This window comes from Hemiscyllium ocellatum, chromosome 16 (genome assembly GCF_020745735.1).
Source record: "Hemiscyllium ocellatum isolate sHemOce1 chromosome 16, sHemOce1.pat.X.cur, whole genome shotgun sequence".
NCBI lineage: Eukaryota > Metazoa > Chordata > Chondrichthyes > Orectolobiformes > Hemiscylliidae > Hemiscyllium > Hemiscyllium ocellatum.
In genome coordinates this window covers 18959542-18981134 of record NC_083416.1, presented here as the reverse complement: position 1 = coordinate 18981134, position 21593 = coordinate 18959542, and the positions used below count along the sequence as shown (strand labels likewise).

Genomic DNA, 21593 nt, shown 5'->3' with positions numbered 1-21593 from the left:
GGACTGGGTCATCCCATGACTTCAGAATGTTTCCTTTCCCTTGCAGACAAATCTAATTCGCTGTCAATCTTGGATCACAGGACTCACCTAGCTTACTCCGTTTGAACTTAAGACATAACCTCAAATGGAGATGCTCAGGAACTGCAGTTAGGAGAGTAGTGATCTTGGACAGTTGTGGGGCTGGAAGAGCTCATGGTGATCACACTTGCCCATGCATGTGTCTGTGTACCTACCCTGTGCCTGTGTGCCCACTTGGTGTCTGCCTCTTTATGATTTGGCCTGTTTTGTTGCAGGTGAGCCTGGCCTATGCCTATGAGACAAAGGATGCTTTGTGCCTGGTCTTAACCCTGATGAACGGAGGAGATCTCAAGTTTCACATCTATCACATGGGCGAGGCTGGTTTTCCAGAGCAACGTGCCATCTTCTACGTGGCCCAGATCTGCTGTGGTCTTGAGCATCTGCAGAGAGAGAGAGTGGTTTACAGGTGAGTACAGTGACACATTGAGCAGTCCCAGCCTTTCCCACAACATTTGACACTTGCCCTGTTGTTTCTCTGTCACTACCTTGTATCCCATCACGGGAATGCAGCCGAGTGCCGTATCCCGTGACCCATCATGCTGTGCCATGTATCTGTCTCTCTGCCCACTCCCCCTCCTGTTCTTCTGCTTGTCCACCACCTCCCCCACCAACCCCCACTGATGGGTCTTTCTTTTGCAGAGATTTGAAGCCAGAAAATCTGCTGCTGGACGATCACGGTATGTGAGCGAATCTGCACCGGGATATCACTGCGCAGCGGGTTGGGAATGATTGGGGGAGGGGGAACTGGCAAGACAGTGTGTACCTCAGCGTTGGGTCGAGACCAGCAACCCAGATCACTATGGAAATTGGAGAATTGTCTATGGCCGTTCAAGCTGCTGGTTCGCTGTCTGAGATTGTGGAACTGAGACAGCTGCTACTGCAGGGACACATCCTTACCTTGTGCCTACAGATCAAGTTGAACTCCCTTGTTTGATAGTATCCGAATGTGCAATGGATGATATTAAAGCAAGTGTTGTGTGTACAGGTCACATTCGGATATCGGACTTGGGCCTGGCAGTGTACGTGCCAGAGGGACAGACAGTCAAAGGCAGAGTGGGCACCGTGGGCTATATGGGTGAGTATGGTATACACGGTGAAGACTTGTTCCTTGCCAGTGCTGCCGGCTGGCAGGAGAGAGAGTGCAGTCCTCATTAATCTGGCTCCAAGTCTGATCACTCTGTATTGCTGATCATGATAATGCTGTGTCAGTGTGATTGGAAATTACTGCAAAATCCCAAGGGAGAGACTAACTTGGTGTTTGAAGAATATTCCCAGAAACTATTAACAGCAGCACTTCTAGAACCATCGCTGCACTCATATATCTATCTGCATCACCACCTACATTCATCCAGGAAGAATTAGACTCTGGTGACTTTCCACTGGGCTACCCCTGATTCCCTCCTCCACTCTGGTTGACAGAGCCCTCACTTCTACCATCACCCCTTCCTTCCCTCCCTCCCAGAAGGATAATAGGGTTCCCCTCATTCTCACTTTCCAACCCTTCAGCCTTCACATCCAAAGGATCATCCTCTGCTATTTCTGCCTTCTCGAACAAGGTTCCAACACCAGACGAATCTTTCCCTCCCCTCCACCGTCAGCATTCCCATCGATTGTTTCCTCCAGGATACTGTGGGCCACTCCTCCATCATTATTAATGCTTCCTTACTGACATGTGGAATCGCAGTTGAGTGGTAATGACCTGTGAGATGCAGAAACAATGGTTTTAAAGGGAGATTTTATAATCATTTGAAGGAAATAAACTTGTCGTGCTACGGCATTAGTGGGACTGACTAGAACATTGCACAAGGAACCTTGGAAGCTATATAAATAAAATGGGGAACATGTAGATGTGGTGTACCTGGACTTCCAAATGGTGTATGCTAAGGTTTCACACCAATACTTACTGAGCCAAATAATATTTGTGCGAATACTTTATCCTTCACATCATGAGCTCTTGTGTGAATTGCAAAGAGGAATCATAGAATCCCTACAGTATGGAAACAGGTCCTTCAGTCCAACAAGTCCACACCAACGCTCCAAAAAGTAACCCTCCAGACCCATTCCCCTACCCTATTACTCTACATTTACCCCTGACTAGCCCACACATCCCTGATCATTATGGGCAATTTAGCATGGCAAATTCACCTAAGCTGCGCGTCTTTGGATTGTGGGAGGAAACCAGAGTACCCGGAGGAAACCCACACAGACACTGGGAGAACATGCAAACTCCACACAGACAGTCGCCCGATGTTGTAATCAAATCCGGGTCCCTGGTGCTATGAGGCAGCAATGCTAACCACTGAGCCACTGTGCTGCCAAAGGAAGCAGAGAAAGAATAAACAAGTAATTTTCAGTTTGCATTCCACCAATGAGTGAAATAACACTGGGATCAGTGCTGGTGCCACAATGGGTTACGGTTGAATATTAGCGATGGAATTAGAATGTCCTTTATTGTCACATGTACTCAAGTACAGAAATGCAAGGTTACAGTGAAATATTTACATTATTGCTCACATGGCACCATCTGAGGTACAAGCGCCCAGGTAGAGATCTTGGATGCAAAATACAGGAATAAAGGAAAAAATGTTGCATCATTTACAGTTATTCATAGTACATTTTTTTAAAAATGAGAAATAAAGTTAGAAAGATAAGCATTACAGTCTTTCCTTAATTGGGCTGCAGTTGATCAAGACAGAGGCTTCCACACATGGTCAAACTGGGCTCACAAGCCGCTGACCATCCGCAATGGTCCCCAGTTCAACAAGCATTCCCAGCTCTCAGGCTGGAGGTCTGAGCAGAGTACCTCTGCTCGCCAGTCGATCAGTGATTTTGGACAATGGCATCCAATGTATAATTTAGATTTGCTAGGGACTGAAAGATTTAAAACAAAAACTTGAGGAGGACATAGTCATGAAGGGAATTGGATGAATTCACTGGGTACAAAAATCAGTAGATTGTATTTGGGAATAATGCAAACTTGTCCACTCTTTGGCAGGAAGAATGGAATTGTAGTATTTTAATAAAACAGTGATTGCAGTACTTGACCGTACAGATGGATCTGGGTATCCTGGCAATGAATCATAAAAGTTGATATGCAACAAAAGCAGAAATTGCTGGAGAAGCTCAGCAGTTCTGGCAGCAGTTTTAGATCTCCAGCATCCTGCATACAAGAGATGATCAATGAGGCAAGTTGAGGTTTATTGCAAGGTGAATTCCGTTAGAGATAGAAGTTTGATTAGTCTGGATCACGTTGATATAAGTAGGGAAGATGTGTTGGGTAGGCTAGAGGTTATTATGGTGGACAAATCCCCAGGACTGGATGGGATCTATCCCAGGTTGCTGAAGGAGGTGAGAGGAAATAGCTGGGGCACTGACAGATATCTTTGTGGCATTCTTAAATACAGGTGAGATGCCGGAGGACTGAAGAGTTGTCCCCCTGTACAAGAAAGGTAGTAGGGATATTCTGGGTAAGGACAGACTAGTGAGCCTGATGTCAGTGGTGGGGTAGTTGCTGGAGAACCTATTGAGGGATAGGATCAATTTATACTTAGAAAAGAATGGGCCTATCAAGTGATAAGCAACGTGGGTTTTATGTTGGGGAGATCGTGCCTTACCAACTTCGTCGAGTTCTTTGAGGAAGTGACCAAGTTGATAGATGAAGGCAGGGCTGTTGCAGTCATATACATGGACTTTAGTAAGGCGTTTAAGGTTCCCCATGGTAAACTAATAGAGAAAGTGTGTAGGGTGTTCTAGCTAGGTGGATAAAGAACTGGTTGAGCAACAGGATACAGAGTTGAAGGGAGTTTCTCAATGGAGAAAGGTGACCAGTGGAGTTCCAGGATTGGGGCACTGTTGTTTGTAATATACATAAATGATCTGGAAAAGGGCACTGTTGGTATGATCAGCAAGTTTGCAGATGACACGAAGATTGGTGGAGTAGCAGAAAGCATAAGGGACTGTCAAAGAATACAGGAGGATATAGATAGATTAGGACGTTGGGCGGAGAAGTGGCAGATGGAGTTCAATCCAGACAAATGTGAAGTTTAGGCAAGACTAATTCTAGAGCTGGCAGGTCATGTTAAAGTTGTGCACAACGTTGGTTCGGCCACATTTAGAATACGGTGTACAGTTCTGGTCGCCACATTACCAAAAGGATGTGGACACTTTGGCGAGGGTGCAGAGAAGGTGTACAGGGATGTTGCCTGGTATGGAAGGTGCTAGCTATGAAGAGAAGTTGAGTAGATTAGGTTTGTTTTCATTAGAAAAAAGGAGATTGAGAGGGTACCTGATTGAGGTTCACAAAATCATGAAGGGTATAGACAGGGTAGATAGAGATAAGCTTTTTCACAGGGGTTCAATAACGAGAGGTCACGCTTTCAAGGTGAGAATGAAAAGTTTAAGGGGGATACACGTGGCAAGTACATAATAGAGGGTGGTAGGTGCCTAGAATGCGTTGCCAGCAGAGGTGGTAGAGACAGGTACAATACATTCATTTAAGATGCGTCTGGACAGATGCACGAATAGGTGGGGAGCAGAGGGATACAGATCCTTAGGAATTGGGCGACAGGTTTAGACAGTAGGTTTGGATCGGCTCAGGCTTGGAGGGCCAAAGGGCCTGTTCCTGGGCTGTAAACTTTCTTTGTTCTTTTCTTCTTTGTGAATGGAATATAAAAGTTCCTTCAATCTACCATGGTACTTTTAATGATTCAAACCCAAACCCACTCGGGTCCCTTTGCTCTTGCACCCTATTTCGGAGTTGTACCTATTCCTTTATGCTATCTCTCGATTCTTCCAACAAAATGAATCACCTCTACTACTCTCTGTCACCAGTTCACCCACTTTACCAGCCTGTCCATGTCCTTTTTAACAATTATAGCTATCCTCCTCATTTCCAGCTTTTTGATATCTCCTGATGTTAACATTATACCTATACACGGAGGCCTAGATCATTGACGTGTATCAGGAACAGTGAAAGTAGGAAACTCTGCTAATATGCTTTCTTGTATCTTCCTCATTGTTTTCATTCTGACTTAGCCTTGTCTTGTCAGAAATATTTTACGCAGTGCCTTCATCTACAATATAAATACCAACTGTAAATAGCTAAGGGCCCGGCGCACACCATTTACAACTTAAAAACAGCTGTTTATTCCCACTGCCTAACTTTCCATCAGACCAGCTCTTGTCTAACAGCCATTCATGGGGTATCTTATCAAATGCCTTTTGAAATGTTTAAATATATCGCATCCACTGGCCTCCCTTTATCTACTCTACATCCAAGAAACTCTCTGATATGAGAGAAAGAATGAAAAGGAGAGGGGAAGATAGATGCGTTGTCCAAACTGGAATATTGCTGCTGACCCATAAATGTGTTAATCCCTTCAAGCTCCTGAAGTTGTAAAGAATGAACGTTACACATTCAGCCCTGATTGGTGGGGTCTGGGTTGCCTGTTTTATGAGATGATTGAGGGGCAGTCACCATTTCAACAGCGCAAGAAAAAGACCAAACGGCAGGAGGTGGAACGGCGAGTCACGGAGGAGCAGGAGACTTACTCTAACAAGTTCTCAACACAAGCACGTTCACTGTGTCAGCTGGTGAGTCTGAGAGACTGTCAATATTGCAGGGTAAGGGGAAGTAAACATAGAATCTATATGTGTATGACAGAGGACTATATTTGTGTAGAGGCTTCTGGTGTACAATGGGCTGGGAGAAGTATGTGTGTTTGGGGGAGGGTGCTTGGTGTACGGAAGTGAAGGAGGCTTTGGGGGGAGGTGGGGGGAGAGGGTGTGGTTGATGTCTGGTTTGAGAAGGTGGGTATGGGTGAGGGAGGATACCTGACTCCAAGCATCTGTATCTGTACGTGTATCTGTGAGGGAGGGGGTGAGGGTATGGAGTGGTGTGTTCCTGGGTGAAAGGGGCTCCGGAGGTGGGCAGGTGTGAGGGGATAAAAGGGTCCTTCTCAGGATGGCAGCTGGTGACAAGGGATGTTCTGCAAGACTCAGTGTCTGGACCACAACTTTTCACTTTATACATTAGTGGGCGGCACGGTGGCATAGTAGTTAGCACTGCTGCCTCACAGCGCCAGAGATCCGGGTTCAATTCCCGCCTCAGGCGACTGACTGTGTGGAGTTTGCACGTTCTCCCCGTGTCTGTGTGGGTTTCCTCTGGGTACTCCGGTTTCCTCCCACAGTCCAAAGATGTGCGGGTCAGGTGAATTGGCCATGCTAAATTGCCCGTAGTGTTAGGGAAGGGGTAAATGTAGGGGTATGGGTGGGTCGCGCTTCGGCGGGTTGGTGTGGACTTGTTGGCCCGAAGGGCCTGTTCCCACACTGTAAGTAATCTAATCTAATTAACGATCCAGTTAAGGAACTGAGGGCATTCTGGCTGAGTTTGCAGATGATACAAAGATAGGTAGCATTAAGGAGGCAGGGAGGCTGCAGAAGGGTTTGGACAGATTGAGAGTGGGCAAAGCAGCAGATGGAATACAATGTAGGAAAGTGTGAGGTCATGCACTTTGGTAGGAAGAATAGAGGCATGGACTAATGGGGAGAAAATTCAGAAATCTGAAGGACAAAGGGACTTGAGAATTCTGGTCCAGGATTCTCTCAAAGTAAACTTGCAAGTTGAGTCAGTAATTAGGAAGACACTTGCAATATTTATTTTGAGGAGGACTTGAATATAAAAGCAGGGATGTACTTCTGAGGCTCCATAAGGCTCTGGTCAGACCACATTGGGAATATTGTGTGCAGTTTTGGGCCCCATATCTGAGGAAGGAGGTACTGGCCCTAGAATGTGTTCAGAGGAGGTTCACAAGACTGGTCCCAGGAATGAAAAGCTTAACATAAGAGGAACATTTGAGGATTCTGGGTCTATACACGATGGAGTTAGAAGGATAAGAGGGGATCTAATTGAAACGTACAGAATACTGAATGGCCTGGACAGAATAGATGTTGGGAAGATGTTTCTATTGGTCGGAGAGACAAGGACCCGAGGCACAGCCTTAGAGTCAAGGGAAGACCTTTTAGAACAGAGATCAGGAAAACTTCTTCAGCCAGAGATTAGTGAATCTACGGAATTCATTGCCACAGAAGGCTGTGGAGGCGAGGTCATTTAAGACTGAGATAGATAGGTTCTTGGGTATAAAGGGGATCAAAGGTTACAGGGAGAAGGTGGGAGAAAAGTTTCTCATACCTAATCGGCCATGATTGAATGGTGGAGCAGACTAGATGGGCTGAATGACCTAATTTCTACCTGTCAACGTGTGGAGGTGGATGAGTGTGTGAGGTGGGTCATGGCTTTGTAGAGGTAGGGGAGTGTGTCTGGGTGTAAATGCAGGGTATCTGGCTGTTGTGGTATTTCCGATTGTGAGTGTGGTAGCTGATCATTAGCTCTGTCTCCACAGTTACTGAGGAAAGCCCCTGAGGAGCGGTTAGGCTGCTGTGGAAGGGCTTCGAATGAGGTTAAGGAGCATCCCCTATTTCAAGACATAAACTTCAAACGGCTTGAGGCAGGAATGCTGCAGCCTCCATTTGTACCTGATGTAAGTCCTTTAAACCTCCTCCCCGCCTCCATCCCCTCACCCATGCTCCGATGTGCTCGCACTCTCTTCAGGTTTTGGCCTATCTTCCTTTACCTTGCACTGCATTTGCTTTGAGACAAGTATTGAGTGTGTGGTTCTCAGAGCTACCCACCATGTTCGAAGTAGGAGCTAATCAGAGCAAAGGTCTGAACCCCCAATCTCTGCACTGCAATGCCAGTGTTCCTTTTTGGCGTTAGAATGATTTAGGGTACCTGTTTATATGGCATTTTACTGATCAATAAACATGGAGCCAAAGGTTTTTCTATCCCACATGGAGACTGGTCCTCAGTCACTGACTCATTCACTCTGTTTTTCCACAGCCACAAGCAATCTACTGTAAGGACGTGTTGGATATTGAGCAGTTCTCTACAGTGAAAGGAGTGGAACTGGGGCCTGCTGATAATGATTTCTACACCAGGTTTGCCACAGGCTCTGTCTCCATCCCCTGGCAGAATGAGGTAATTCAAGCAATACAATCAGATTGCACAGAAAAAGGCCAATATCCCATTCGCTGCACAAATAACATTCTCTAGCTCCTCTTTGCAGGAGGTCTCATTGCAGCGTTTAGTCATCCAGGGGTCCTATAACACTCTCCAGTGTTTGCAGCAAGCTTTATACACAGCTTGAACCCTTGGCATTGCTTATCTCTCCACCTTGTCATCGCCCTCATTCCTACCCTCAGCCCCTCCAAGTTAACCCACTCTTCCCTCTGCCCATGTCCCTCAGGGTGTACCCACACTCATTTCACCCTCAACATCACACTGATGTTGTTTGGTTGCTGTGTTAGTCTCCTCACGAAGTGTGTTTTGGTCTTCCAGATGATCGAGACAGAATGTTTCAGTGAGCTGAATGTTTTTGGGAGTGATGGTTCAGTGCCCCCGGACCTGGATTGGAGGGGTCAGGCTGAGCCCCCACCCAGGAAGGGGTTACTGCAGAGACTGTTCAGTCGCCAGGTAAGTGAAAAGCAAGAGGTCAGAACTCGGACATTCTGACCCTGCTGGTTGTCATTCCAATCCATGTTGGAGTAAGGTGCTTCCTTTTCCCTGGTTTACAACAGCTCAGGAATTATTCAGTCAATCCCAGGCACATTCTTAATCTCCCACCTTGCCTCCAACACATCCATTTCCTCATGCCCCACCATGCGTCTAATTTATCCTTTGTCTCCTTTCATCCCTCTCCCATCCTCCTTAACTCTATTTATCAATCCTTCCCCTTCATTCCCCATCATCCTCACTGCTCTCACCCACCCTCCACACACTGTCGACCCCTCACAGCTGACACCCATATCTCTGTCAGAAGCCCTGCATTCACTGCACCCCACTTCTCACCTAATTCTCTCTAAATCCTGCACCTCCCCCAAGTGGGGGCATGCACTTTCTCCTCACCCCATCTCACCCCCCCCTTTCCCCCTGCATTCATGCTTAGCCTGTACCCCTTCTCCTGTTTCCTTCTCCTCCCCACTTTCTCTCCTCCCTTTTCCCTCCTTCCTCTCCACCCCGCCTCCCCTCCTTTCTGTCATCCCCAGACCCATTGCCTCCAGTATATCATCTCAACCCCTGGATTTCTTTCTCAGTTAGCTGCAGGGTCACAAGGATGTTGTCTGGGCATATCTGTTAATCTCAGGCAGTTGTGGAAAGACCTGAGGGTGAAGAGATTTCTGGCAGTCAGGACCCCAGACCTGATTATCAGCTCTTGAGAATCTTCCGCCTTGTTCCTGAGCCCATCTCCTTCTCTCTCCTGCAGAAATGAGCTCTCAATACGGGATAACTAAATACAAGTTGATAATCCCACAATCAAGCCTTTGGTGAAAGACTCAGTAAACCAAGAAAGTTAATCTTCAGGAGCATTCCACTACTACCTGCCACAGCTATCAACATGTCCACCGTCATTAACCTACACTGTTTATCACTGTTACTAACTGCCATAACAGCAACAGGGCCACCATTACTAACATACACTGCTTACAATTTTAACCAGCTAGCTGACTTAACAAACTAGTGAAAAGTTCTCACTAAAGTGCCACGTCATCATAACAAAGTTCGTCACTAAACATTACCACTTTTATACTATAGCCTGAGAGAGAATCGGGGTCGACCATTGAGCTCACCACCTTACTGAGTACTATCGTGACTGATCTTGTGCTTCACCTCCACTTGCCGGTCAGTGTTCCTGATCCCCGCTTTAAATATGTTCAACAATGGTGACTCCGTAACCTTTGGAGCAGAGAATTCCAAAGATTCTCAAATCCTTGCGTGAAGAGATTTCTCCTCATCTCGGTCTGAAATGACTGCCTTCTTACCCTGAGTGTGTGCTCTGTTTTAAATCCTCACGATGATTCCATTTCTTTTATTAGAAATTCCAATACATTCTTCTAGAATGCTTCGTCCAATATGTCGCTATAGTTAGGACCTTATAAACAGCCATTTTCTGACTCTTGCTATTGTGAATTTCTACCCGTACTGAGCGAGTGTTTCTCATGCACTTGAGGCCAGTTCCTTTCATAGGAATGTCCTTACTCACCTTTACAATCCGATCTACCTTCTTTGCCATTCTGTCTGTCTCTCTGATATATTGTGTATCCTGGATTATTTGTTTCCTATGTTTAGTAATCTTGTAACCATGTTTCTGCGATGTTAGTTAGATTTAAATCATTGACCTCAATTTATCCTCCTGTATATACTCTGGTCATCGAGATAAAGAACATCTTAATTCCATGTTTTTACTTCTATTCCCTGAAATGATCTTACTCACTGCACCATTTCTACTAAACTGTCTCACTTTTCCTATCCCATTTCACATTTATTCTCACTGCTACATTCTTGCATTGCCTCAACTTTTCTAGATTTCTAAATCTCCTTGTGCATGGACCTTCACTCCTCTTAGTTGAAAGCCTTGTCTAAAGCCCTAGTTAGCCCCGTAACTAGCAAGAGGTCTGTCCTCATTCTCCTGCAGTGTTAATGGCTGAATCAAATTCCTGTCACCGTTAAGCTTGTCCAACCCCCTAAACCTACACTGCTTCTCACAAGTGCTAACCTGTGTAACCTGAGAGCACAAATGTCACTACCCTGCACTGTTCATGGTGGTAAACAGACTACTAGAACTGGTGTGAAGTGGATTGTTGCTAACCTGTGCTGCTTACCACTGTAAATAGTGTGGATGCTTATCACTGTAACTAGTGGGTGCTGCTTACTGCTGTAACTAACTGCTGTCATTAGTGAATGCTGCAACATCATGAATCTCATGAACTCCCCGTTTTTAGAAACTTGCAGCAGTGAGCCACAATTCTACTCCAGAGACTAACCTGGCCTATTGGCTAAGCAGCACCGGGCAGCATGAGATAACCAGAGTCAGTCCACGGCACACTGAGCGGCTAATGGGGGAAGGGGTTTCTGATCAGTGAGGGGGTGATGAGGTAGATGTCTGGTTAGTGACTGAGTGAAAGTTAGATATCTAGTCAGTGAGGACTGTATCTGATTACTGAGGAAATGATTGGGGGAAGAGGTGTTCCTGGTCAGGTGAGGGGATGACAGTAAGTATCTGATCAGTGAGTGTGACGGGGTAAGATCAGGTTAATGAGTTGATGGGGAGGAGGGTTATCTGGTCAGTGAGAGGGTGATGGGGGAGGGAGTATCTGGTCAGTGACTGGGTGATGGGCTAGTGTCTGGTTAATGAGGGGGTGACGAGGTGTTAGGTTGGTCCACGGTTCAGAGTCTGTTAATGGCCAAAATGAGAAGGATTATTGTATCTTTTCTGATCTTGATAATCGGGAGAGAGCAAGAGAATCTGCTGTAGCACTTCAGTTTCTGCCTCAGTGCTGTATTGTACTTTTGTGGTCACAGCAATGGTTGGTCTGTTGTCCTGTCTGTGCTGAGCCTGTGTTTGCCTCTCCTATTGGTTCCAGCTCCTTGTCAAAGGCCTCGCTTTGCTTTGCTTTGCTCCCACCTGCCCTTGCTCCTTTTTTCAGGTTGACTGTGGAAATTGCCAGAAGACAGGAGAGGATCATCAACCGTTGGACCCAGACCAACCTCTGAAACCCTTCAATGGACCATTCCTCACTGAGCCAAAGGACACAAGCTGTTTACAATTTTGCACATATTTGTACATTTAATATATAAATACTAGGATGTATATTTTAACTACAAACTGTGTGATATTTGAGTTTATGAGCAAATCTGCAGGGATTTTGGAGAAATGTTGGCACTGTGGAGCAATTCTAATGGGGGACTTCAATAACCCAGATATAGACTAGGATATTGCGGGTATAGAGGCAGCTGTTTCTGGATTGTGTTTGGAAGAATTTCGTGCAGCACTGTCCAGCCCAACAAGAAAGGGTATGTTGTTGGGACTGGTCCTTGGAAAAGAAGTGGGTCAAGTGACCTGAAATGTTAACTCTGATTTCTCTCCAGATGCTGCTCCACCTGCTGAAGTTTTCCAACAATTTCTATTTTTGTCTCTGATTTACAGCATCTGCAGTTGTTTCAGTTTTTAAAATATAAAAAAAACTATGTTCATTTTTTCTAATTGAACATGGTATTCACTGAAACATAAGCACACAAAGACATTAACAATAAAACAATGCAAATCTGAGCTTATTACACATAAAACCAAGCTATCTACATATACCATACAGTCTGCTTGACTGAGTATTTTAAGATATTTCAAAGTCTCATCTATTAGCAAATAGTATCACTTTACAGTGATTCAAATAAAGAGAAGTTATCCTTCTTAACTGCTTCTCCCTGGTCTGTCCTGTGAACTGTGAAATTTCTTACATAAATCATCATCAAGCTCAAAGGTTAGATTTTCTAGCTTTTACTAAGCTGCAGATTTCTAGCCAACCACATCTTGGTTTGGAGAATCCACAAATGAAGCTTTAGCGCTAATGAAACTGCGTTTCTTGCACTGACCTCTACAGTCCTCTCTTGGAGTAAAACTATATTTCTTTCAAACCAGTCAGCTTTCCTCAAACTACTATAAAACATTTCGGTTTTCTAAGCTAGAACCAATCCTTGATTATTCTAAATGAAACCTGAAAATGTGTTGCTGGAAAAGGGCAGCAGGTCAGGCAGCATCCAAGGAGCAGGAGATTCGACGTTTCAGGCATGAGCCCTTCTTCAGGAATGAGGAAAAAGTTTGCCAAGCAGGCTAAGATAAAAGGTAGGGAGGAGGGACTTGGGGAAGGGGCGTTGGAAATGTGATCGGTGGAAGGAGGTTAAGGTGAGGGTGATGGGCCGGAGTGGGGGTGGAGGTGGAGAGGTCAGGAAGAAGATTGCAGGTTAGGAAGGCGGTGCTGAAATCGAGGTTTGGGACTAAGACAAGGTGGGGGGAAGGGAAATGAGGAAACTGGAGAAACCTGAGTTCGTAAACCGACCAACTCCCGCAGCTACCTAAACTGCACCTCCTCCCACCCTGCCCCCTGTAAAAATGCCATCCCATATTCCTAATTCCTTCGTCTCCGCCGCATCTGCTTCCAGGAAGACCAGTTCCAATACCGAACAACCCAGATGGCCTCCTTCTTCAAAGACCACAATTTCCCCCCAGATGTGATCGATAACGCTCTCCACCACATCTCCTCCACTTCTCGCTCCTCTGCCCTTGAGCACCGCCTCTCCAATCGCCTCCAGGACAGAACCCCACTGGTCCTCACCTACCAACGTCCACCTACCACCCCATCCAACGTCCAAACGGACCCCACCATCAGGGATATATTTCCCTCCCCTCCCCTATCAGTGTTCCGAAAAGGCCACTCCCTCCGTGACTCCCTCGTCAGGTCCACACCACCAACCCAACCTCCACTCCCGGCACCTTCCCCTGCAACCGCAAGAAATGCAAAACCTGCGCCCGCACCTCCCCCCTCCCTTCCCTCCAAGGCCCCAAGGGATCCTTCCATATCTGTCACAAATTCACCTGCACCTTCACACACATCATTGACTGCAATCGCTGCACCCGATGTGGCCGCCTCTATATTGGGGAGACAGGCCGCCTACTTGCAGAGCGTTTCAGAGAACACCTCTGGGACACCTGGACCAACCAGCCCAGCCACCCTGTGGCTCAACACTTCAACTCCCCCTCCCACTCCACCAAGGACATGCAGGTCCTTGGACTCCTCCATCGCCAGACCATAGCAATACGACGGCTGGAGGAAGAGCACCTCATCTTCCGCCTAGGAACCCTCCGCCCACAAGGAGCGAGAAGTGGAGGAGATGTAGTGGAGAGCGTTATCGATCACATCTGGGGGGAAATTTCTCCAGTTTCCTCATTTCCCCTCCTCCCACCTTGTCTCAGTCCTAATCCTCGAACTCAGCACCACATTCTTAACCTACAATCATCTTCCTGACCTCTCTGCCTCCACCCCTACTCCGGCCTATCACCCTCACTTTAAACTCCTTCCATCTATCGCATTTCCAGCGCCCTTCCCCCAAGTCCCTCCTCCCTACCTTTTATCTTAGCCTGCTTGGCACACTTTCCATGTTCAATTTTAAATGAAAGCCAACAATATTTCCACTTCCTTGTAAACACCACTGTATCAACAATCTTCCATTAACACTTGGGGACATTGAGTCAGAGTACCTGATCTCTGACCCATACTGGATTAGATCACTGTTCCAGACTCTGACTTTTTCATTTTCAAATTCATCTCCAAAGTAACCAACACTAATAAATTAGTTTGAAATTTAAGTGCTAATAATATTTAAATTATATATCTATCTATCATCTTTGATCACAGACTAAGCAGCTTGAAATAAAACGTAAGAGTCAAATGTTTGAAAAGAAAGCAGGAAAGGCATCATTTCATTGGAGGCAGTTCAGAGAAGGTTTTCTCGGATCACTCCCCGCTATGGAGGGTGTCTTATGAACAAAGGCGAAACAGTTTGGGGCACCACTTGCTGGAGGTTAGAAAGTGACAGGTGATCTTATTTGAGTATTATCATCAAGAGTCTTAAGATTTGTATTTCAGAGGACAGTTCCCCTCAAGGCAGATGCTAGGATCAGTGGGCATTGTCTCAGATATAAGGGTACAGTGTCCTTGTGTATATTTGAAATTGAAAAAGTCTTGATCAGTAGGGGAATCAAGAGTAAAGTAAAGACAGGAATGTAAAAGTGAGGATTGCAGTCGTGATCCTATTGAATGGTGCAGTATATTTGAGGGCAGAAGGGACCTACGACTGTTGTGATTTCTTATGGTCATATGGACTGGAGAGTGGCGAATGTTGTGCCCCTGTTCAAAAAATGGAATAGGGATAACCCCGGGAATTACAGGCCAGTTAGTCTTACTTCAATGGTAGGCAAAGTAATGGAAAGGGTACTGAGGGATAGGATTTATGAGTATCTGGAAAGACATTGCTTGATTAGGGATAGCTAGCATAGATTTGTGAGGGACAGGTCTTGCCTTACAAGTCTTATTGAATTCTTTGAGGAGGTGACCAAGCATGTGGATGAGGGTAGAGCAGTGGATGTAATGTACATGGATTTTAGTAAGGCATTTGATCAGGTTCCCCATGGTAGGCTTATATGGAAAGTCAGGAGACATGGGATAGTGGGAAGTTTGGCCAGTTGGATAGAGAACTGGCTAACCGGTCGAAGTCAGAGAGTGGTGGTAGATGGTAAATATTCAGCCTGGAGCCCAGTTACAAGTGGAGTTCCGCAGGGATCAGTTCTGGGTCCTCTGCTGTTTGTAATTTTTATTAATGACTTGGAAGAGGGAGTCGCAGGGTGGGTCAGTAAATTTGCAGACAATACGAAGATTGGTTGAGTTGTGGATAGTGAGGAGGGCTGTTGTCGCCTGCAAAGGGACTTAGATATGATGCAGAGCTGGGCTGAGGAGTGGTAGACGGCGTTCAACCCTGTCAAGTGTGAGGTTGTCCATTTTTGAAGGATAAATAAGAATGCGGAATACAGGGTTAACGGTAGGGTTCTTAGTAAGGTAGAGGAGCAGAGGGATTTTGGGGTCAATGTTCATATATCTTTGAAAGTTGCCACTCAGGTGAATAGAGCTTGTAAGAAGGCCTATGGTGTATTAGCATTCATTAGCAGAGGGAGTGAATTCAAGAGTCGTGAGGTGATGTTGTATCTGTATAGGACCTTGGTAAGGCCACATTTGGAAAACAGTGTGCAGTTCTGGTCGCCTTATTTTAGGAAAGGTGTGGAAGCTTTGGAGAGGGTGCAGAGGAGATTTACCAGGATGTTGCCTGGAATGGAGAATAGGTCGTATGAGGATAGGTTGAGCGTGCTAGGCCTTTTCTCATTGGAACGGCAAAGGATGAGGGGTGACCTGATAGAGGTTTATAAGATGATCAGGGGAATAGAGTAGACAGGACTTTTTCCCCGGGTACAACAGAGTGTTACAAGGGGACGTAAATTTAAGGTGAAGGGTGGAAGGTATAGGGGGGATGTCAGGGATAGGTTCTTTACCCAGAGAGTGGTGGGGGCATGGAATGCGCTGCCTGTGGGAGTGGCAGAGTCAGAATCATTGGTGACCTTTAAGTGGCAATTGGATAGGTACATGGATAGGTCCTTAAGCTAGAACAAATGTTCGACACAACATCATGGGTCGAAGGGCTTGTTCTGATCTGTATTGTTCTATGTTCTATGATTGCTTTTCTAAAAAAAGTCAAATTGCTGGAGAAACATAGCAGGTCTGGCAGCATCTGTGAAGAGACAAACAGGGTTCACGTTCAAGTCCCGAGACCCTTCTTCAGTATTGATAGTAACTAGGAAAAGGGTTTGCTGTTTCTGTTAGCAATCCTATAACAGTTCAATTGAAACACAAATGTTTGAAAATGTGATTACAGAAAAATTCAGGAAATCCAGTAATAGTTAAGACTTGGTTGGCCATCATGTGTTGTGAATACATGGAACATGTTGCCAGCTGTGGTGGTGGAAGCAGAGTCATTGGGGACATTTAAACGATTGCTGGACATGGACATAGCAGTGAGTTGAGGGGTGTGTAGGTTAAGTTATATTTTACATTAGGATTAAATCTCGGCACAACATCGTGGGCCAAAGGGTCTGTTCTGTGCTATACTTTTCTATATTCTATGTGTCTGAAGTCAGAGGCAGAAACTCACAGATTCATATGATATTTCTCACTGACAATAAGCATTTTAAAGTGTGCAAATGATTGCAAACTGTGGAGGAACAAATGAGAATCCATCTTTAAAGAGATGGTAGAAGATATTCCAGTTAATAATAAGGAGATTCAAATTAAAGAATTAGAGAAAAAACAGAATTTTGTATTGATGAAAGACAGGGCTCATAAGAACAAACAAAATCTGAAACTGCTAGAGAAACTCAGCAGATCCGGCAGCTTTTTAAAAAATTAATTTGTCTGATGTGGGTGTCACTCTCTGACCGATATTTACTGCCTGTCCCTAGTTGCCCCTTGAGAAGGTGAGTTCCCTTCCTGAACAGCTGCGGGTTGACCCACAATTCCATGAGGGAGAGAATTCCAGGATTTTCACCCAGCGACAGTGAAGGAATGATGATTATATTTCCAAGTCAGGGTGGTGAGTGACTTGGAGGGGAACTTGAAGGTGGTAGTGTTCGCATATATCTGCTGCCCTTGTCCTTCTAGATGGAAGTGGTTGTGGGTTTGGAAGGTGCCATCTGAGGATCTTTGGTGAATTTCTGCGGTGCGCCTTGTAGATTGTACACACTGCTTGATGAGCAGAGGGATCTTGGTGTCCATGTACACAGATCTCTGAAAGTTGCCACCCAGGTAAATAGTGCTGTGAGGAAGGCATATGGTGTACTGGGCTTTATTGGCAGAGGAATTGAGTTCCGGAGTCCTGAGGTCATGTTGCAGTTGTATAAGACTCTGGTGCGGCCTCATCTGGAGTATTGTGTGCAGTTTTGGTCGCCATACTATAGGAAGGATGTGGAAGCTTTAGAACGAGTGCAGAGGAGGTTTACCAGGATGTTGCCTGGAATGGTAGGAAAATCTTATGAGGAAAGGCTGAGGCACTTGGGGCTGTTCTCATTGGAGAAGAGAAGGTTTAGGGGAGACCTGATAGAAGTGTATAAGATGATTAGGGGTTTAGATAGGGTAGATACTAAGAACCTTTTCCTGCTAATGGAGTCAGGTGTTACTAGGGGACATAGCTTTAAATTAAGGGGTGGTAGGTATAGGACAGATGTTAGGGGTAGATTCTTCACACAGCGGGTTGTGAGTTCATGGAATGCCCTGCCCGTATCAGTGGTGAACTCTCCTTCTTTATGGTCATTTAAGCGGGCATTGGATAGGCATTTGGAAGTTATTGGGCTAGTATAGGTTAGGTAGGATTCGGTCGGCGCAACATCGAGGGCCGAAGGGCCTGTACTGCGCTGTATCCTTCTATGTTCTATGTTCTATGCTGCTACTGAGCATCAGGGGCGCAGGGTGTGGATGCTTATGGTTGTAGTGCCAATAAAGCAGGCTGTTTTGTCCCCGATGGTGTCAAGCTTCTTGAGTGCTATTGGGACTGCACTCATCCAGGCAAGGGGTGTGGTAATCCATCACACTCCTGCCTTACGCTTTGTGAGCATATTTTGTGGTGTCAGGATTCGCCTTTGACCTGCTCTTGTAGCTAGTGTGTTTATATGCTGAGTCCAATTTCTGGTCAATGGTAACCCCCACGATGTTGATAGTGGGGGAAACTGTGATGGTAACACTATTTAATGTCAAGAGATGGCAGTTAGATTGTCACTCATTGGTGATCATGTGGCATGACTGTTAATTGCCACTTGTCAGCCCAAGCCTAGATATTGTCCGCTTGTCGTTGCACTTGTATATGGTCTGCTTCAGTATCTGAGGAGTTGTGAATGGTGCAGAATGTTGTGCAATTAATGGTGAACATCCCCACTTCTCAGTTTATGATGGGGGAAGGTCACTGATGAAGCAGCTGAAGATGATTTGAGCCTAAGACACTACCCTGAGGAACTCCTGCAGAGATGTCCTGGAGCTAGGATGACTGACCACCAACAACCACGACCATCCTCCAATGTGTCAGGTATGACTCCATCCGGTGGAGAATTTGCCACCTGATACCCACTGATTCCAGTTATACCAGGGCTGTTTGACGCCATATTTGGTTGAATGCCGTTGATGTTAAGGGCTGTTGCTGTAACCTTACCTGAGGAATTCTGCTTGATTGTCCACATTTAAACCAAGGCTGTAATGAGGTCAGGAGCTGAGTGACCCTGGTGGAACACAAACTGGGTGTCAATTAATAGGTTATTGCTGAGCAAGCCCTGCTTGATAGCATTGTTGATTACTGATGACCAAGCATAGACTGGGACAGTAATTGGCTGGGTTGGATTTGTCCTGCTTCTTATATACAGGACATACCTGGGCAATTTTCCGCATTATCAGGTAGATGCCAGTGTTGTAACTGTCCTGGAAGAGCTTGGCTGGTGGAGCAACAAGTTCTGGAGCACGTTTTCAGCACTATTGCTGGAATGTTGATAGGGCCTGTTGTCTTTGCAGTATCCAGTGTCTCCAACAGTTTTTTGATATCACATGGAATGAATTTAATTGGCTGAAGACTGGTTACTGTAGTGCTGGGGACCATCCATTGAGCACTTTATAGCATCATATAATCCTCAGTTGGAAGCAGTCTATTTGACCCATCAAGTACACAGCCACTCTCCAAAGAGCATCTCACCTAGACCCATCCCTATCCTATACCTGTAAACGTGCAGTTCCCATCGCTAACCCACCTATCCTACACATCCCTGGACACTATGGGCACTTTAGCCTGGCCAATCCACAGCTTTGAAATTTGGAGGAAACCAGAGCGCCCAGAGAGAACCCACGCAGACACTGGGAGAGCGTGCAAACTCCACACAGACTGTCACCCGAGTGTAGAAACGAACCCAGGTCCCTGCTACTGTGAGACAGCAGTGAGAATCACTGAGCCATTGTGATGCCCCAATCATGTGCCCCCTTTGTCTTCTCTGCTGTAAAGATGCCAATCCACACCTATCTAGTCTGGCCATACAGCACAATTTCTCCATCCTAGGAAACATACTGCTGAACCTCCTCTATACTCCCTCCAGTGCCATTACATCTGTCCTGTTGTGAGGTGAGCAGAATGCATACAGTACTCCAGTTGTGGAGTACAAATACAGTACACTGTACAATTCGAACATACCTTCTTATTGATATGACTGATGAAAGCAGGTATCCTATATGCCACCTTAACTATCCTACTCACCTGCTCTGCTGACTTCAGGGATCTGTGAAAAGTTACCCCAGTAACCCTCTGTTCTCCTAAGCTGCCCTGTGCCCTGTATTCATTAAATACTCCCTCATCTTGTTTCTTCTTCCAAAGTGCATCACCTGACACTTATTAGGATTAAATAAGGTTAAAAATCATACTACACCAGGTTATATTCTAACCGGTTTATTTGGAAGCACTAGCTTTCAGAGCACTGCTCCTTCATCAGGTGGTTGTGGAACTGTGCTCCAAAAGCTTGTATTACCAAATACAACTGTTGGACTATAACCTGGTGTTGTGTGATTTTTAACTTCGTCCACCCAAGTCCAACACTGGCTCCTCCACATGCCATTTGCCCATCTGACCAACTTCAACACAGATAGTCGCCCAAAGCTGGAATCAAACCTGGGTCCCAGTCCTAGGCATTGTGAGGCAGCAGTGCTGACCACAGAACAATCATGTGACCTTCTGGCTAAAGATTGCTTCAAATGCTTTATCTCTCCATCCTGGAAGCTCCCATCCTCATTCCTGATGAAGGGCTCCTGCCCGAAAAGTCAATCTTCCTGCTCCTCGGATGCTGCCAGACCTGCTGTACTTTTCCAGCACCACTGTAATCTTGACTCAAATATTTCAGCCTTATCTTTTGCATTGATGTGCTACACTCTTCCAGCATTGAGGATGAAGATATTTGTGGAACCAGTTGTTCAATTGTCTACCACCATTCACAACTAGATGTGGCAGGACTGCAGAGCTTACATCTAATCCATTGGTTATGGGATCACTTAGCTCTGTCAATCACTTGTTACTTATACTGTTATAGCATGCAAATAGTCCTGTTTGTTAGTTTCACCAGCTTGACACCAGATTTTCAGGAATGCCTGATGTTGCTCCAAGCATTCTCTCTTGCATTGTCTATTAAACAGCTGGAGTCTCTGAGGAGAGAAATCAGAGTTAGCAGTTGAGGGGTCCTGTGACCCCTCTACCAAACATAAAAGCAAATTACTGAAAGCCGAAAAATAGACTGGTGCCAAAAATGTGGAAGGAGTCTTCAGAAAAGAGTTTAACTTTGTCCAGCCCAGTCCAACACCAGCTCCTCCACATAAGGGTAAAATACCATTTGCCCAGCTGACCAATTCCAACACAGACAGGCACCCAAGGGTGGAATCCTTTATTCATTCAACCTAAAGTTTTATACATTCCTGGATGCAAATGTTACTGGTTGGGTCAGCATTTCTGCCCCTCCGGGAGTACAAATGGAGTGAGCAAAAATACAGGAGGGTAAATGGATTTCCTTTTATCACCAGAAAACAATTTAAAATTTTATGGGACATGGGCTGGTGGTGGCCAATGAACATGATTTCCCAGAGAGTCTAAGGAAGTGTTAAGCGTGGGTAAGGAAGGGACTGATGAACCTGTTACCATGGCAAAGTTATTAAGTCACTCTTAAATAAGTGGGATTGTTCTAAGTAACCTATTGGATGAATGAGTTTCATTCTGGGCAGAGTCTGGCAGATTTTAAAGTGACCATGTATCTGAGAATTTCAGGATAGCAACATGAGCTGAGAGAAATAGCAATTCTTTATGAGGACCATCCTGAAATAATCCTCATGCGTGATAGCCAGCAGTCAATCTTGTAAGGTTAAATGGGAGGAGCAGGAAGATGCTTCAAGTACTCAATTTAATGGGGCATTTCTGGGAAGGTGAATGACAATAAAGATTCAGACCAGAGTGAAGCAGAATT

General features: G+C 45.5%; 1 protein-coding gene across 5 annotated transcripts in view; it reads left to right on the top strand.

Annotated features, from left to right (window-relative positions):
• Nucleotides 1–11798, top strand: part of grk6 (G protein-coupled receptor kinase 6) — a 45974-nt gene extending 34176 nt beyond the window's left edge. For 4 of the 5 annotated variants that reach the window (XM_060837073.1, XM_060837074.1, XM_060837077.1 and 1 more), the window contains 8 exons: nt 294–484; nt 718–755; nt 1064–1153; nt 5462–5670; nt 7479–7616; nt 7976–8113; nt 8474–8608; nt 11620–11798. In XM_060837073.1, the coding sequence (XP_060693056.1) occupies nt 294–484; nt 718–755; nt 1064–1153; nt 5462–5670; nt 7479–7616; nt 7976–8113; nt 8474–8608; nt 11620–11763 (1083 nt within the window). In that variant the 3' untranslated portion in view covers nt 11764–11798. Of the gene's footprint in view, nt 1–293; nt 485–717; nt 756–1063; nt 1154–5461; nt 5671–7478; nt 7617–7975; nt 8114–8473; nt 8609–9398; nt 10321–11619 lie in introns of those variants that run through there. The other variant, XM_060837076.1, reaches the window with a different exon arrangement.
• The last annotated feature ends 9795 nt before the right edge of the window (nt 11799–21593 follow it).